Below are 18,700 nucleotides of genomic sequence, written 5' to 3' on the forward strand. Positions count from 1 at the left end.
GCATCTGATTCGTTTGAAGCGAGCATTAACCGAAAAACGCCCAGAAAATGCGGTCAGACATGAAACCATAACCGACAAGTAAAAATAAAAAGTATTTATAATGAAGTGGTTGGGAAGTTTTGCCTCACCTGCTTTATATTCCAGACCTTGCCCAGTCCGATTTGATTCGATCAATGCAGAGATCACTCTGGGATATGCTTCACTTCTGAACAGAGTATCCGAAATTGATTTGATTCGTTATTGGCCTGAAAAGATCAGCACTTCTTTTGGCTCGGAATCCATATGATGAAAAATCCCTAATTTTTAAGACATACACCCAATATATAAAGGAGAGCTAGCCAGAAGAGCATGACATTTACTGTTGTGTCGATATTTCTTTATCGTACCTTAAAAATTGCGTGTATAACTGCATTTTTCTGTAGAAACTCTTTAGTATATTTGAATATTTGAATATTCTATAAGTACTATTTGCATTGTATATTATTTTGATAACGAATAAATTTTTAATTTTCCATCCCTTTTTTAATTTACATATATTTGTATACAATTTTCTATATCCCCAAATATTTCTTAATTTTAGACCAACATCAACACAAACAGATGTGCTAGTAAAAACCGAAAAGAGGAACATCTCAAGTCAAACTGCAACAAATTTTAACAAGCCACGAAAACTGTCATTTCTGAAAGGACGTTGCAGTCAACATAAAAAAGTTCTATAAAATGTTCATTGTTTTCAAATGCCTCCAACTCATAGGTTTATAAAATTCTATATTTATTTGATACATAATTGACCAAAATCATAGCTGAGCTGAGTCTGTGTTTTTAAAACCTCATATTTTATTACTTTAGATGTAGTCAGCATTTTGGAGCATAAAATTAAAACGAATATGTTGTCATATTTATTGATAAGAAAAACAAATAAACTAAATACTTGACTTACCATCAAAGTAATTATGTAATTGATAAAAGAAGCAGCAAGTTCTTGATTGTAGTCTTGTAAATAAATATTTGATGTTGATTGTAGTCATTACTAGTATTAAATTAAGTGTCATGTTCGAAATTGTTGGTGGAATTGTTAATGTGGACAAGGCTTAGCTTCTTCATATTGTTTAATTTAAATGTTATGACTTTGTAAAGAATGAATGTAAAAGTTCTTAGTTTTTTTGATTTTTTTTAGTTGTTTTTTTTATATATTTTAAGTTTGTTTGTTTTTGCTTAATTTTGTTTTGTATTTTTGTTTCAACTAAATATTATGTATTAATTTTTTAGATAGTAGTTGATTAGGTAAATTTAAAAAATTAAATTTAACTACACAATTAACAATGAACGGCAGACACGGCACACGGCTAGACTCACACACTCTCAGACTTTGTCATTGGCTTAATGCGTTTAAAATGGAATACATAGTTTTAAAGGTAGTTTTGTTGTGATTAAATTGTTTGCTAAACAATAAATCATACTATATTTTTACCACCACCACTATTAGGATTTCCTTTTTTGGTTTTTGTATCATGATGTGAGGAAGTATTAAAGGATTTTTCAGAGCCAGAACTTAAGGGACCTGAAAAATGGGAATGATAATAAAGTCAATTAAATTTTTCTTAATTTTTTCAACCAAATACCTTTATGTGACGAGTTGAATTTCTTTGTGTTACCATAAGGACTTTTGGTATTATTATCAATTCTTTCACTGCTGTGGCCACCTCGTCTTCGGGACTCCCGGGGACTGGGCGGTGGACTAAAATCTGTCTCGGTGTCATAGGTAGACATTAAATCACGCTCAGGACCATAGTTGTAGCGACTATCAGTGGGTGAGAGTGAACGATATGTACGTGGGGGTGGTGAGTATGTGTGGCGGTGCCACGTATTGTTACCCTCGTAATCTATATAGTCTTCGTAATCTAGGTGCTGAGGTGAGAAACGACCCGAGCGTTGAGGTGGTGGAGACATAATACGTCCCAGCGGAGCCGGACGCATTTCACCGGGTGGCACAAATGGAGGTGGTGGTGGCATACCCATAAAAGGAGGTGGTGGACCCATAAAAGGTGGCGGCAGAAATGGTGGTGGTGGCATTCTACCCAACATAGGTGATCCAGGTGATTCCATGTGTATGGGAGAAGGAGCTTGTGTTAACTCATCACCTAAACCTGCGGGACCAGCTGAAGGTTCTTAAAAAATAAAGAAACATTTTGACTTAATAATTTTTGGAAAAAAAGCATTTCATTTATTTGGTGGTCCGTCCGGCTACTTTCAATTTGCCCCAATTTGGTTAACAGTTGGTGAGTCCAAATAAAATGCTATCTAAATATACTTACTGTTAACTTCACTGACATTGCCACCAGCCAGGGCGGTTAATTGTCGCCTCAAGGCTGTAGCTTCAGCTCTAGCTTCTTCATAACGTCTGTCCGATTGGCGCGCTGCCAGCCAAGTCTCATGGGCTCTGTTTTCTAAGGTGCCTGTCTGTGCCTTATGAGCAGCAACTTGTGCTTCGATTTCAGCACGCAATGAATCATTCTGAGATCTTTAAATAAATTTCATTTAATTTAAGTTTTACCTCCATTTCGAACACATAAAATAACTTACTTCAATGATTGTATTTCCTCTTGCATGGCAGTTACACGATCCACCGTGGTGGTAGTTTCACCTTGTTGTTTCAACCACATGGCTTCTTTTAAACTCAACTCTCTAAAGCAATAAAATTAATGTTATAACAATTAAAAGTTTATTTTTTATAACTTTTTTTAAACTATACTTTTGTAGTTGATTTTCTTTATCCTTAAAGTAATTTGACAATACTTCTAAACGAGTTTGAGCTTCCAATTTATCCTTTTCTGATTGATTGAAATCTTGCTTAAGTTTTTCCACTTCTGTGGTGATTATTTGTAATTGATTGTCAGCTAATTTTCTTTGATCCTTTTAAAAAATATATATATATTGAATTACTATTAAAAAGTAGGCTTTTTAAAGTTCCTACCAATTCAATTTCCAAACGTTCTTTTAATGTCTTATACTTCTTTTGTGTTTCTATGAGTTGAGCCTTGACATTAGCCACATCTATAACTTCCATAATGTTAACACTGGGGTCTTTTCTAACATTTTTCAAGCACTCTTCCAAAGCCTTTTTATTAAACAAAAAATTAAATTACTATCACCAGTTTGCTTTTTATGAATCTTTTACCTCAATTTTAGCCACACTTGTTTGCCATTTTGTATGTTCATTTTCCAGTTTATTGCTAAAGTCTACAATTTCATTTTGTAGCCTTTTGATTTCCAAATTTTTACCTTCCAAAGCCGCTGTTATATCCTTATCGAAATCATTTTTCAATTCATCTAGTCTAGTTAGTAAATTACCCTTTTCGAGCTCCAATTCTTCGTTATCACGTTGCACATCAGCAAGTTCCGTTTCATATCTAGCATTTTGTTCGGCTATTAACAATTGCAGTTCGCTATTTTCACGACTCTTTTCTGCTAAACTGGCATTGATTTCCAAAATAGTGTCTTAAAAAATAAAATTACAATTTAGCTTAATACTAAAACAACTTATTTGTCTTAAATGAAACTCACTTTGTTGCTCATTTAGTTGTTTTTGCAGCTCCTCCACACTACTTATAATACTTTCATCTCCCGTTTGATTGCTCAACAATTCGGAAACAATTTTATTTAGTTCAATACCCGCATCTGCAGCATTTTCCAATTCTTTTTGTAAAACCGTAATTTGTTCCTGTAAACGGGCCTTTTCCATTAATTCCTCTTCCAATTCTTTTTTCAAAGAAACCACCATATCATTTGAGCCAAATGAATTGTCCTCAATACTTGCTAGCTTTTGTCTGGTAGACATTAAATTATGTTTCAAGATAGCATTTTCTTTGTGTGACGCCAGAAGGCTACTTTCCAATTGATTGAGCTTAGAGAGTAGAGCACCTTCGCGGCTACTGTTGCAGAAACAGTAGTAGCCAAAAATAAAGAACAGAGAAGCGGCTGCTACTATAACTAAAAATGCCAATAGCTCACTGATTTCTAGAATTTTGGCTGCCAATGCTTTTAGGAAAGAATCAACAGTTAAATCACTACTAAAGATTGATGTTGCAGACGAATGGTGGAAATGTTCTGAATCTGCTTCGTGCAGATGATTTAGCTCCGACTGGGGGCATTCACCATTTGGTCCAAGGTTTTTACAATATTCCTCTAAAAATTATAAACAGAAAATATTTCATTAAAAGGTTATTCGGGAATACGAAATTAGTTTTTTAGTAAAATTGTTTTATGCGAAATTCCCAATTTTTAATTTGATAAATTCACTGAAATTTATTGTTGGGGGATAAATTATAAACCAAAATTTCAATTTTAGTATAAAATTTCTATTTTAGTATAAAATTTCAAATTTAAAACAAAATTTAAATTTTAGTATAAAATTTTAATTTTAAAACAAAATCTAAATCTTATATATAAAAATAAGTGTACATTTTGATGTCGCCACTAACTGCGAAAACGGGTCGACCGATTTCAACAAAAAATTGGGGGTACGTTGGGGATGGTCTGTAGATGGTTTATGTGAAGTTTGCACGAAATCGGCATAGTGGTTCCGGAGATATGGCTGTACCGATTTTTATCAAATTTTCAGTGAATCTTCAGATTTTTAATTTTCGGTCTGTGGGCGGAGGGGCGTGGTAAAATCAAATTTTTACACTATACCGCTAATGACACTGACTGGCGAAACAATGAACTACAAATCGATTGACACAGTAATGAACGAAGAACAAGCCTCAATTATGCTACTGAAATATTGAAGGTTGGATCACAGATAATGTTTCTCCGCAACATAAACGCCCCAAAATTATGCAACGGAACACGATTGACCATCAAAAAATGTTCACCAAATTTAATTGAGGCAACAATCATCGGTGGCAGATTCAAATGCGAAGATGTAATGATTTCACGCATACCAAAGATTTCCAACGACAAAGCATAAGGCCAATCGTTGACTATAGCTGGCTTACATTTGGAAAATTCATGTTTTGTATGTGGTTTGCTCCTGAGTAAATAAAATAAAAGAAACGTATATCCCCTGTCCTTAAGATGAATTCATAAATATAATATCCCATTTCCCCTAAATACATTCGTTTCATTTTTTTAAGGGCATATCATGCCACTGTACTTATAGATATCTGCTACAACTTTGTCAAATGACCCTCAGTCTTTCGGGTGCGATGTCAGGTCGGGGGAGTCCGTGCTTTTTTTTTGTCCGACACTGTATATTCAAATCGAGATGCAATATAAAACAGAATTATTGTAAGGGCCAGCAACGCGGACCGGGTTCAGCTAGTTTTAGTATAAACTTCCAATTTTAGTATAAAATTTAAATTTTAAAACAAAATTTCAATTTTAGTATAAAATTTCAATTTTAGTATATCCAATTTTTCTATAAAATTCCAATTTTAGTATAAAATTTGAATTTTAGTATAAAATTTGAATTTTAGTATAAAAATTGAATTTTAGTATAAAAATTGAATTTTAGTATAAAATTTGAATTTTAGTATAAAATTTGAATTTTAGTATAAAATTTGAATTTTAGTATAAAATTTGAATTTTAGTATAAAATTTGAATTTTAGTATAAAATTTGAATTTTAGTATAAAATTTGAATTTTAGTATAAAATTTGAATTTTAGTATAAAATTTGAATTTTAGTATAAAATTTGAATTTTAGTATAAAATTTGAATTTTAGTATAAAATTTGAATTTTAGTATAAAATTTGAATTTTAGTATAAAATTTGAATTTTAGTATAAAATTTGAATTTTAGTATAAAATTTGAATTTTAGTATAAAATTTGAATTTTAGTATAAAATTTGAATTTTAGTATAAAATTTGAATTTTAGTATAAAATTTGAATTTTAGTATAAAATTTGAATTTTAGTATAAAATTTGAATTTTAGTATAAAATTTGAATTTTAGTATAAAATTTGAATTTTAGTATAAAATTTGAATTTTAGTATAAAATTTGAATTTTAGTATAAAATTTGAATTTTAGTATAAAATTTGAATTTTAGTATAAAATTTGAATTTTAGTATAAAATTTGAATTTTAGTATAAAATTTGAATTTTAGTATAAAATTTGAATTTTAGTATAAAATTTGAATTTTAGTATAAAATTTGAATTTTAGTATAAAATTTGAATTTTAGTATAAAATTTGAATTTTAGTATGAAATATCAATTTTAGTATGAAATATCAATTTTAGTATAAAATTTGAATTTTAGTATGAAATATCAATTTTAGTATAAAATTTGAATTTTAGTATGAAATATCAATTTTAGTATAAAATTTGAATTTTAGTATGAAATATCAATTTTAGTATAAAATTTGAATTTTAGTATAAAATTTGAATTTTAGTATAAAATTTGAATTTTAGTATAAAATTTGAATTTTAGTATGAAATATCAATTTTAGTATAAAATATCAATTTTAGTATAAAATATTAATTTTAGTATAAAATATCAATTTTAGTATAAAATATCAATTTTAGTATAAAATATCAATTTTAGTATAAAATATCAATTTTAGTACAAAACCTCAATTTTAGTACAAAACCTCAATTTTAGTACAAAACCTCAATTTTAGTACAAAACCTCAATTTTAGTACAAAACCTCAATTTTAATATAAAATTTAAATTTTTCAAACAATTATGCACAGCCTTACCTTCATTTGCTGTTTGACCTTTATGTCCATTACCATTAGAGTATAATATCCTATCCAATTCGTTATCGCCCTCGTGATCACTATGTTTATTCTTTTTATTGAGTGACAAAACATTATTAACCGTTCCCATAATGGTAGCAAACAATCCCTTATTTTCCTTATTTTCATCAAAAGATGGCATTGAAGATGGCAGGGTTTTTGGTGGTTCATCTTCTCTTTTCAACGGAGGACTTGAAGTGGTTGCAGGTGGTGACATTGGAACGCTATTGTAACCTACAGTTGTAGTTTCATCAAAATGATCGCTACTTTGGTGAGAACTTTCAGTAGGGGCATCTGTATACTGTTGGGCATAGTAGTCGTTTGGAGGTATATCGGTTGTTGGTGTTCCCTGAGTAGAGTAATCATAATGGGATGGTTGTGGTGTATTTAAAGGAATATGATTGTACGGACTATATGATGTTGGATTAATGTTTTCTGTTGCTGCTTGCTGCTCTTGGCTGTTTGCTTCTTCTTGTATTTTAGCTGTTGTACTTTCTTCGGCATTCAATTGTGAACTAATAGTTGAAGTTGTTGTACTTTCTTCGGCATTCAATTGAGGACTAATAGTTGAAGTTTCCACATGTTCATGTGATTCCGTAATCGGGGGAAACTCTGTATTGTCTTCTTGATCTACATTAGGTTGTTTATCAGTTGCATATTGCTCGGCAGAAATTTCATTGTGAGATGTTTCAATTTTCTGCTCATGTGGTTGCAAACTATTCGTGCTGTTTACTTGTGGTTGTATATCAGCTGCAGATTGCTCTGTAGGAATTTCATGCTGAGATGTTTCAGTTTTCTGCTCTTGTTGTTGGTAATTGGAATTTTCAGTTTTACTTATCTCTTCGTGTTGAGGTTGGGGCTCAGCATCTAATATATTGTTACTCGTAGATATGTCCTGGTCTTTGGTAATCTCGTTATTGTCCATGATGCTATCATTATTCACTTTATTCTCTTGTACAGGAGCAACATTTTCTACAGTAGTGTTAACATTATCACTGGCTGGACTATCATTAATAGTTACTTTATTTCCTTCGATTTCCACAGAATTTTGTTCGGAATTTTCCGAAGAAATGGGAGTATTGTTAGATTCAATTTGTGCCCCATAATTTTGAAGTTGTTCATGATTTTTTAGATCAGTTTCTTCAACTGGTTTGGTGTTTACTTGATTCTCAATAACTACAGTTTGTTTTTCATTCAAATCTTGTTGAGTTTCAGAATTATTGGAGACTTCAGCCTTATGTTCTTGTTCTTCTAAACCATTAGAAATTACTTCTTTTTCCATATAGCTATTATCACTCAAAACTTCTGAACTTGGCAACATTTCAGATAGATCTTCTTTAACCTGTGCAGTGTTCACTTGATTCTCGTTAATAGTATTTAGTTTTTCTTCCGAATCTTTTGAGTTTTCAACTTGTTTGTTTTCTAGTTCTTCTAAATTTTCCATTATTGCATCGTTTTTCGAAGAGTTATTATTATTGGAAGGTTGTGGAGATTCAGTAATATTTTCTGCTTCAATTTTCTTGTCTTCAATATTATTTAATTGTTTTTCTGTGGTTTCATTGTTAACAACTTTGGCATTGGTTTTTACTTCTTCACTTGATTCTATATCATTATTATGGGCATCAGCTGCTGAAGGTTTTAATTCTCCTTTTGCTGCTTGCCTCTTTTGAATATATTGAAATTCCTCTTCTTCATCCTCATCATAATCACCAATATCATCTTCGTAGTCAGTTTCCTCTTCCATTTGATATCTATTCAAAGGTTTAATTTCTTCCTGCACAGTTTCAACAACACCATCCGTAGTGTCAACAACACCATCCGAATCATTATTAAAAATTGGTATTTGTGTACCATCCACTACTTCCGAATATACGGGTGTGGCCACAGCTGGAGTTTCTGTGGTGATGCTTTCATTTGAATTGTTTACTAATGGTTTCTCCGTTGATTCTATGGGTACATCATTTAGAGGTGTAGTTGTTGTTGTTTCTATGGTGTTTTCCTGTTCTACTGTCTTTTCAGATGTGCTCAAAATACGAGCTTCATTCACTGGCTTTACATCAACAGTATACTTGAGATTTTTTTCACCTATTATAATCTTTGTTTCGCGAATTAACTGTTTAGGCGCATAACCCTCTCGACCATTAACTTCAATACCCCAGAGTGAAGGATCCTTGCCAGCACTCTTTGATTTTATGCGTATAGGAGCATTAATTTTAAACGATACCATGCCTTCCTCCCCCGCTCTGTAATTAATTTTCCCCGTGCCCAAAGAAATGATTCCTAAAATATAATTTAAAAATAAAAACATTATCTCATTGTCTTCCTATTGGCATTCTTATAGTTAGTTACTTACCTTTACAATTCTCATCTGCACATAATCTTTTGTCCGATAACGCCAGAGTAGAGTCCAGAAGTGGTGCAGTTAAAACTAAGATTAGGATTAATCGGGTTAATAAATTCGTTGCTTCTTGTAGTTTCCACATTGTGCATTGCGTTTTTCGTTTGCTAATCGTTTTACAAATTTCACTTTTCCAATTATTTTCCTTTTTTATTTAGAAAACTCTATATTTGTCTCGTAAAAAAATGAAAAAATAGTTTTCGTTGGCCACATCACACATATAAATAATACAGTGTTGTCGATATTTGTTCAGTCCACATCCCCAGTTAATGTTTTTGTATCCCCAAAATTCTTCAACAAGATGTTGCTTGTAGGGTTCCTTCAATCGACTATTTGCTCAAAAAAATCGAGAATTCGAGATTGTCATTTTGAATGGAAAAAGGCCGTATAAAAAATGTCAACTAATTAAAAATACCCATTAATTTATCTTTTAAATCGGCATTAAGTTTGTTCTTTAAAAATATTCAAACTTAAGTTACGTGGTGACGGTGACTTAATTTCTAATTTGATATTTTGAATGCTGCAGAGTTCACATATCTTTTTACTTTAGTTCTTATTGGAAACTGAAATTACATTTGTTGTAAAGTGTTTTGTATCAATAGAAAAATAGAGTATGTTTTGATAACATTTAAAGGGGCTTGAGGCAACATTGATTTTAAAGTAAACATATTTTACCTTTTATACAGTACATTGTGAAATAATTCTCGTGTTAATAATTCACAATGAGTAACAGCTGTCGAAAAACAAATTTCACAAGACATATTTAACAAGGTAGTATCAGTAGCAGAACTACATTTCTTTGCATATGAAACTGTCAATTTTATTTATAGCAACAACTACATATTCGGCAAAAACAACATGCTGATTTTGACAGCTCAATAACACAATGCAATAACAAAACTTATACACTTTTTATATTGTTTTCAACTGCAATCATCATCTTCGAAGCTCCTTGATATTTCACAATTGTCATTGGAATACATATACAAAGGCCAACAAAAACAAAAAATAGTACGCATATTTCATCAAATAACACAACTTGGGATTCGTTTTTATACAATTCAGTTATAATAAATTGTTATTATTGTTAAAATAATAGATCATCAATTAGTTAAGTTTTATTTAATATAATATATAATAAGAAACAAAAAGATGGCTGCCAATACGAACCCTAATACCACATGTCCATGGGGCCAGATTGCCAAACCCCCAGTTGAATCAATGAATTTTGCAGCGATTGTAAAGAATCAAAAACTAGAAAAAGACCTAAAGGTAGAAACGGAAAGGGAAAACCAAAAACTCAGAGAGAAACAAGAACTAGAGGAGGCCTTAGTGCGCAGTTTAGAAGAGGCTACTAAATTGGATGACAGTTGGGACATTGTTGACATGGATGAATTTGATGCCAATTTGCCACCAGAAGTTTTGGCATTTCTACAAAGCGAAGAAGAGGAGTTGTTAGCACAGGAAGCTACAGCTTTAGCTGGTTGCGAATCAGACGCTGTTATAGCTCAAATGCTACAAGCACAATTCAATAAAGAGTACAACGAAGATTTGAAACGCATAGAAAAGGCTCACAATAAACAATCCAAGGTTACAGTATGTTTGGATAAGTACCGCAAGAGCTATTTTAAAGATGCCGGAGAAGAGCTAGAGGATAATTATGTAGATGAAGATGAAGCCTTGCGTGATAAACGTGATTGGGATCGTTTCGATACCAATGAACGTTTACTTGAGGCCATACCAAAATGTGGTTACACTGTCGATAAAGAAGGTGAAATGATTACCAAACATGATGCTGATCTTTGCGGTGTGCGTAATGCTTGCCGAATGATGTCCTTTCCATTGGAGTTTGCTACAGGTGATGGCGCTGGTTTTGAAATGAAGCTATCAAATGGAGTAAGTAATAACTTAGTAAAACACGGGAAATTCAATTGGTTAAAATGATTTTAATAATTTAATTTAACTCAAGGTTTTCAATCAACTAAAAACGCATTCACGTAAAAATCTTAAGAAAAATTCGCGTATGCAAGATCGTAAGGACAATGTGGCCACGGCTGAGATGGGTGTCGATGGTCGTACCCGTTTGTTGTTGTATAAATTAATCAATAATCAAATATTGGAACAAATCAATGGCATTATTTCTACCGGCAAAGAAGCCGTAATTTTGCATGCCAATTCCGATCCTAGTTTTATTGGAGATGATGTCGATCATCCACAAATAATGCCTAAAGAATGTGCGGTGAAAATTTTCAAAACTACTTTAAACGATTTCAAACAAAGAGATCGTTATATTAAAGACGATTATCGTTTTAAGAATAGATTCAATGTACGTTTTAGCAAACAAAATAATACGGTTATTATAAATATGTGGGCGGAGAAAGAAATGCATAATTTAATGCGTCTACATAATGCAGGCATAACATGTCCTGAAGTGGTCATATTAAAAAAACATGTACTTGTAATGGCCTTCATCGGTGAGAACAATAGAGCCGCACCAAAATTGAAAGATGCTTTTTTGACTTCCGCAGAATGGATGGCAGCATATGATGAGGTAGTCGATGCTATGCATAAGTTATACAATGAAGCCAAATTGGTTCATGCTGATTTAAGTGAATACAATATTCTATGGCATGATGGAAAATGCTGGTTTATTGATGTGGCCCAGGCTGTTGAACCCCAACATCCTTCGGCATTAGAATTTTTAATGAGAGATTGTAATAACATAATTACGGTGAGTTTTAAGGCCATACTTTTCGAAATGTATTTAATTAGTTGTCATAATTTCTTTTAATAGTTCTTTAGCAAGAAAGGAGTTCCTGGTTGTCACACTAAGGAGGCATTATTTGAGCACATTACATCTTTGGATGCCGAAACCCATAATGTCGCTATGCTAGAACGCATTCATACTAAGGGTGCCAATATACAATTAGCCACTGCTCCCAATCAAGATGAATGTCCCGAAGAATTTAAACCGTTGGAATATCCCTTTGATTTGGCTTGGGAAAAAACCATTGAAAAGAAAAATAAAGTTGAAAATGAAGTTGTTGATGCTGGAGCGAATGCCATGAATGTCATTAATATGGAGTGTCGTTTGCAATCAGCTTTAAACGATTCTCTTGAAACGACTTCAAAGCTACAAAAGCCAATTGCTGCTGATTCTAACTCTTATACTGCCTCAGACTAAGTTGAAAATTATTTAAAATAAAAACTAACATATTTTGTAATGTTGAGTTTAAATTGAAGTTCTTTAGTCGGAACGTCTATGTCACAGACATCAAATTCTTACGAAAGTGAAAAAATAAATAAAATGTATTTTGCTGGTATAGAAAAACAAAAAATTCTACTTTCAAATGAAAAAGTGGAAGTAAACATTTTACTTTTTTAAAGAAAAATTTTAAAATATTTCATGTATACTTTTAGGAGTGACAAATAAATATCTCTTTCATAAGCTTTGTGTTTTAATAGAAATAAAAAAGTTGTGTCTTAAGGAATGTGTAGTTTTTACGAAAGCTAAATAAGAAAAACAAAGTAACTGTTGTTGTATTTGTTTGTAGTCCTGTCACCTATAAATTCGAGTCGATTCTTCAACAAGTACATTTACAAAAACCACATTAAATTTGTTTATGTTTTTTGTGTTGTCAAAGTCTGACGGTATCCGCAGAATTTGACTGCTCAACCATTTAGTCAAGTAATGAAAAAAATAATCATCTGTGTTATAAACACCAACTTATAGTGAAGTGAATCAGTATAAAGTAATGCGTGTTCTGGAAAAATTTTATTTATTTGCTAATACTCGAACTTCGACAATATTTAATTCGAATACCGAGTATCTAACTATATTTAACAATGATTACTAAATTTCTATCAGTGTATATTCTTACGCTATCAGTATCGAGTGAATGCCACAAAAAAATGTTGAACCGAAGGTAAATTTAATATCCGCCTTAGTTTGTCGGAAGCAAAATTCCCGCGAAAGTAACTAAACCGGATACGGTATACTTTAAGGCGAATTTGTACATTCATTATACATATATGTATACTTACATTATAAATTCGCCTTAATTAAATTATAAAAAAAACACTTAGTAGTGCGCAGGGCGTATTCAATACATTAAATTCGGCTTGGCAGTGAATACATATTTGCAAAGAAAAAATAGTTATTGTAAAAATATTTAAAAAAAACTTGTACGTTGCTATTAAATTACTATAATATTTCTGCATTAATACGATCATGGTTATTTATATAATCACAACAATGAAATGAATGTTCTGGTAACATTTAATTGCTAATACTCCAACTTAATTCGAATATCATCATCCCAACGTAAATTTTTGACCGAATCCGATTAATTGTCATAGATAAAACATTTAATTTTGTTTTAAACCCTATTTCATTAAACAAAGTAAATAAAATGGTTTTGTGTAAATTTTACCAACAAGGTTTTTGTTTCCTAGGTGTCAATTGTCACAATGATCATGTTGATGTTAAAGAAACTATTAAAACAGACGTAGAAGCGGCAATCAATGGCAAACAATGGCCATTATCCACTTATGGTCCATTTTGGAATAAACCTTCCATGCCAAATTCCATAAAAGATCAATCATTTGAAGAAGTACGAATGATGTTTTACGAAGCTGTACTAAAGAATTTATTTGGTCAATTTCACCAACAATTAAGCAACGATATCGTGGAGGCCAGAAATAAAACGACAGCATTGCTTCAAATGACACCGGATATTTTAGATGCTGCAATTAATTTATATAATACAACTTCGGATACAAGCAGCAGTGTAACAGTGGCAAAGTCGAACAATATTACCAATAATCCTTTTAGAATGGGATGTTCTACTAGCAATGATTCCGGACTTGGTAAATCGAATGGCGCTTATAATATATTTGGAAACAACAGTACTCTTAATGGAACCAGTTTCGGTGATGAAATAGATGTTAATAAACAAGAATGCGAGAACCTAAAGAATAAGAACAAAAATGAAAACAATAAGTGGCCAGATGATCACGTTATATCCAAAAGAATTGATAAATCTATTATGGATTTAATTCTGGTGGATATGCTTCCATACAGTGCAGTCGAAGGGGTTGCATTTCAACGTATTAAATTTGTTGATCCCATTACACAAAATCGATACAGGAAAAAGACTGAACAGTTTTTTCGTACATCTCTTATGCCGGAAACCTTTAACAAAGTAAAAGGAAAAGTGGTTGCAATGTTGGAAGCAGCAAAATGGATAAGCTTAACTATAGATAATTGGAGTTATCATAAAAAATCACCATCATTGTTAAGCTTTACAGCACATTTTTTAGTTGGGTCCTCAAGGAAAAAATTGGTTTTATGGGCTACATTTTTAGAAAAAGACCACGAAGGTAAATGAGTGTATTCTGTTTGTAACTACATACCTATGTAAAAGAAATTAAATGATTTTTTTTTATTTAGATTCATATATATCAGAAAAATTATCGGAAATTATTACTAATTACAAATTGGAAAAGAAAATACACTTAGTCGTTTGTGATAATGTACAATATATGGAAGCAGCTCTGAAACTTGTAAAACTAACATCATTGCAATGTGTAGCTCATACCATGCAGCAAGTAATAAATGATGCGATTTTGAATAAGAAAGATATTCAGTCAATCATAACAAAAGGCCGTTCATTTGTATATCACTTTAAAACATCTGAACTAGCCAGTAAATATTTTGAAACCATACCGGAACCATTAGCTGTTAAAAATCAGAATCTTGTTCTAGATGATGATACAAAATGGAGTAGTACTTACTTGATGATGGAAGGTCTTCTTGAACAAAGGTTTAATGTAAATCTTTACTCCATTTCATATGGAGGCACCCGCAGATTTAGACCCAGTCAATGGGATTTATTAAATGATTTCGTGGAGGCTTTGGCATGTTTTTATGAGGCGATTATTGATTTATCAACTGCAACGGTGTCCTTAGTAATACCTTTGATATATATGTTGATATCAAAAATGAGTGAAGGCAATGGAGCAGAGCCACTGAAAAATGTGTTAAAACATGCTCTAAAAGAAAATTTTAAATTTATAGGATCATGTCCATTATTAATAGTAGCAACATACCTCGATCCCCGATTTAAGAACAAGTATTTAAGCCAAACTCAAATTCAAATTGCTGAAAAGGAAATGTCTGAATTTTTGTGTCAAACTGAAAATGACACAAAATCTGTGGTAGTAAACATTGAAATTGAAAACAATTTAATTACTAAAAGTGTCCGAAAGATAAAAAATAGCCTTTGGGAAAAACATGATTGTATGGCATCTTTTATAGAAACCGATATTTCGTTTAGAAAAGAACTATTTTCATATATGCGGGAGCCTTTACAACGTAGAAAATCTAACATTTATGAATATTGGAATTCAAGTCCATACGAAAAATTGAAAAAAGTTGCTGTAAAATATCTTACTGCTCCACCTTCCAGTGACTCAGGTGATCAAACAGATAAAATAACTAAACTTAAAGGACTCAATTCTGAAGAACTCTTTTGTCACTATAATATTCCATATCTTGATTTTGATTATTAATTTTATCTTTATTTAACCACTATAGTACAAGTATTTAAAGAAAAAAATCATTATAACTGTGTTTAATATATGTATGTATGTTGTATTATAATAAAAAATTAAAAAAAAATGCAAATATAAAAATCTCAATTTGTTGTCCGCACATGAATGTGTCTGGTGTGGTCAACTCTTGTCGATATTATGTTATTGTTCGAACAACGTCAGAACCATAGAGAATTATACATAGAGACGAGACACTCCGCTTTGTCAAACAAAAATACAAATCATATGTCTGATACAAAAACAAAATGCATTGAGTAGCATGTTTTTGTTGTTGCCAGAGATAGGTTTTTCACAACAGACTTAAGGGTGGATTAGACCGTAATGTAATGTATCCTTAACGGAACGGAACAGATGATCGTTTCTGTTGTGTGTAAAGTAGTTAAAGCAATTATAGTGATAAAATGTAACGTACCAGTAACGTCTGAACCTGAAAAACAGAATTTCATTACGTTTCTACTTGACATCTGCTAGCAGGGTTGATCTTCAAAAGCAATTAAATTGAAATATACTTATTTTTTTAAAAATAGCACACAATATTGGGATTATATACATATTTCTATTTTATATAAAATCAACTATCAACCGAATTTTTATGTCAAATTCGTGTTATATATTTTTAATGTTCTATAATCACACTAAAGTGTTACGTTAAGTCAACATTACGGTTACATTCCATCAACGGTCGGCTAACCCAGCCTTTAGGTTTCTGACAATTACGTCTCGTCTCTATGTTACCCTATGGTCAGAACAATTGTTCGCACAAAAAAAGAACTCACCGTACAACATGAACAAAATTGCTTCCGTAATTCTGCCGATGTTAAAACAATGTCTGCCACAGTTATGTGACAACAAATATCATTTTCACACAAAAAGACCGCAAGTTTAGAAAATTACAAAGAATATTCTATAAAAAACATGTTTGCGTGTAAACTTGAATGCAACTTTAAAGAAGAAAATTAATACTTTATGCGAGAAAAATCTTTGTTAAAGTTTGTTGGAATGTAGAAATATAGTTATATTTTTCAGTGTAGTCATAAAGTTATCAATAAAATGTGAATGACTCATATGGCAGAATAAGATGAAGCATTTGTTTTCATATTTCACTGTATGGTGGTTTCATAAATAAATTTATTAAATTAAAAAGCAAATAAAATGGTTTTGTGTAAATTTTTCCAACAAGGTTCATGTCGCTTCGGTTCCAAGTGCGTCAATGAACACTTTGATGTTAAACAGGTAATCAAAACAGATGTCGAATCAGCGATCAATGGCAAGCAGTGGCCCTTATCCACTTATGGACCATTCAAGGATAAACCTTCCATTCCCAATTTTATAGAAGATCAATCATTTGAAGAAGTACGCATGTTGTGTTACGAGGCAAAACAAAAGAATTTTTTCGATCAATTTCATCAACAATTCAACAAGGAGGCCTTGGAGGCCAGTAATAAAATGAAGGCACTACTGCAAATGACACCGGATATTATAGATGTTGCCATTAATATATACGACTTGCCCTCGGATGCAAGTTGTAGTGGCGTAGGGGCTGGAAAAACAACTAATACTACTAATAGCAACAATCCTTTTGGAATGGCAAATGCTCCTGCAACAAATGCTGGCTCCATATTTGCTAAGTCTAACACAAATACCACCATTAATGCAACAAACAATTTATTTGGAAACAATAATACATTCGGAGCAACCACCCAAGCAACACCGGGTATATTTGGAAATTCTTCAGGTTTTACTACCCAGCCACAACAGCAGCAGACTTCAATATTTGGTCAAGCCGCTAAGCCAGCCAATTCTATATTTGGTGGTGGTACAACTACTAATGCTCAACAAAAATCTTCAATATTCGGTCAGCAACAGGCTCAGCCAAGTGTTTTTGCTTCCTCTGGACCCCAACAACAACAAGCATCAGCTGGATTATTTGCACAGCAAAATCAATTTGTACAACAACAGCCTCAACAAAATTCCAATATTTTTCGACAGGCCACTCAACCTCAACAAGGTTTATTTGCTCAAGCTGCACAAACAATGCAACAACCACAACAGCCTCAGCAGCAACAAGGACTATTTGCTCAGGCTGCCCAACAAACATTGGGTCAAAATCCACAAGCAGGACAAGGTCTATTTGCACAAGCAGCCCAACAATCCCAAAATATATTTGGACAAGCCATGCAGCAGCAACAACAAACGACTAACACAAACATATTTCAACAAAATTCACCCAATTCAGGACAACAAACAAACTCAAATATGTTTCAACAAACCCAACAACAAGCGCCAACTCAACAGCCACCCTCTGGCCTATTCCAACAAGCCGCACTGCAGACTCAGAATTCTGCAGCTCAAAGTAACCAATTAACCAATGTCAGCCCAACTTTATACAGTCGTCTAGAAGATTTGACGGCTGATGAAATAGAAGCTTTTAAAGATATTTGTTTTCAACCTGGAAAAATACCATTTAATCCACCACCTAGAGAATTAATTCATTAAAATTAGAAAATGTAATAAAACAAAATGTATTTTATAGTCATCAATTGTGTAACCTTTTTCAGAGATTAAGATCAGAAATAAACAATGTAAGAATAGTTTGGAACATACATTTCAAAGTTAACTTTAAAATGGATTAAATGGTGTCAGTCGAGTTATTTTAAAGCTAGGTTGGTAATAAATAATTTAAGTTATAAAAATACTGATTTTTGATTTTAATAATTGAGTTTATTATTAAAATAACGTTACCGAAATAACAACAAATACCGTTACCACTAAACTACCGTTTCCGAAAGAGCTGCAATTACCGTTACCGCTAAAATTTCGTTGCCGAAATAATCTAAAATAGTGTTACCGCTACCTTTTAACCGTTTCGAATTGGTAGCCAACCTTGGCAAACAATCTATTTAGATGCATCGAGTAGTTTTTACGATAAGCTTTTTATAAGCTTTTAAATAA

At 32.0% G+C, this 18,700-nt stretch overlaps 3 protein-coding genes across 3 annotated transcripts; 2 read left to right on the plus strand and 1 right to left on the minus strand.

The window, feature by feature from the left end:
• Positions 1 to 1,151: 1,151 nt before the first annotated feature.
• On the minus strand, positions 1,152 to 9,359 carry Tango1 (transport and golgi organization 1). Its single transcript, XM_065502576.1, has 10 exons — positions 9,089 to 9,359; positions 6,697 to 9,015; positions 3,565 to 4,185; positions 3,179 to 3,498; positions 2,975 to 3,118; positions 2,753 to 2,913; positions 2,584 to 2,685; positions 2,316 to 2,521; positions 1,623 to 2,168; positions 1,152 to 1,561 (listed from the first exon to the last, which is right to left on the minus strand). Exons 1-10 carry the CDS (start codon positions 9,216 to 9,218, stop codon positions 1,455 to 1,457), a joined length of 4,656 nt encoding a protein of 1,551 aa, XP_065358648.1. The 5' UTR covers positions 9,219 to 9,359; the 3' UTR covers positions 1,152 to 1,454.
• Positions 9,360 to 10,121: 762 nt separating this feature from the next.
• LOC135950081 (serine/threonine-protein kinase RIO3) lies at positions 10,122 to 12,357 on the plus strand. The gene is made up of 3 exons (XM_065499593.1): positions 10,122 to 11,029; positions 11,103 to 11,864; positions 11,928 to 12,357. The coding sequence occupies exons 1-3, from the start codon at positions 10,286 to 10,288 to the stop codon at positions 12,315 to 12,317; spliced, it is 1,896 nt and encodes a 631-aa protein (XP_065355665.1). The 5' UTR covers positions 10,122 to 10,285; the 3' UTR covers positions 12,318 to 12,357.
• Positions 12,358 to 16,826: 4,469 nt separating this feature from the next.
• LOC135950311 (uncharacterized) lies at positions 16,827 to 18,373 on the plus strand. Its single transcript, XM_065499853.1, has one exon. It carries the CDS (start codon positions 16,901 to 16,903, stop codon positions 18,242 to 18,244), a length of 1,344 nt encoding a protein of 447 aa, XP_065355925.1. The 5' UTR covers positions 16,827 to 16,900; the 3' UTR covers positions 18,245 to 18,373.
• The last annotated feature ends 327 nt before the right edge of the window (positions 18,374 to 18,700 follow it).

Source organism: Calliphora vicina, chromosome 2 (assembly GCF_958450345.1).
Source record: "Calliphora vicina chromosome 2, idCalVici1.1, whole genome shotgun sequence".
NCBI lineage: Eukaryota > Metazoa > Arthropoda > Insecta > Diptera > Calliphoridae > Calliphora > Calliphora vicina.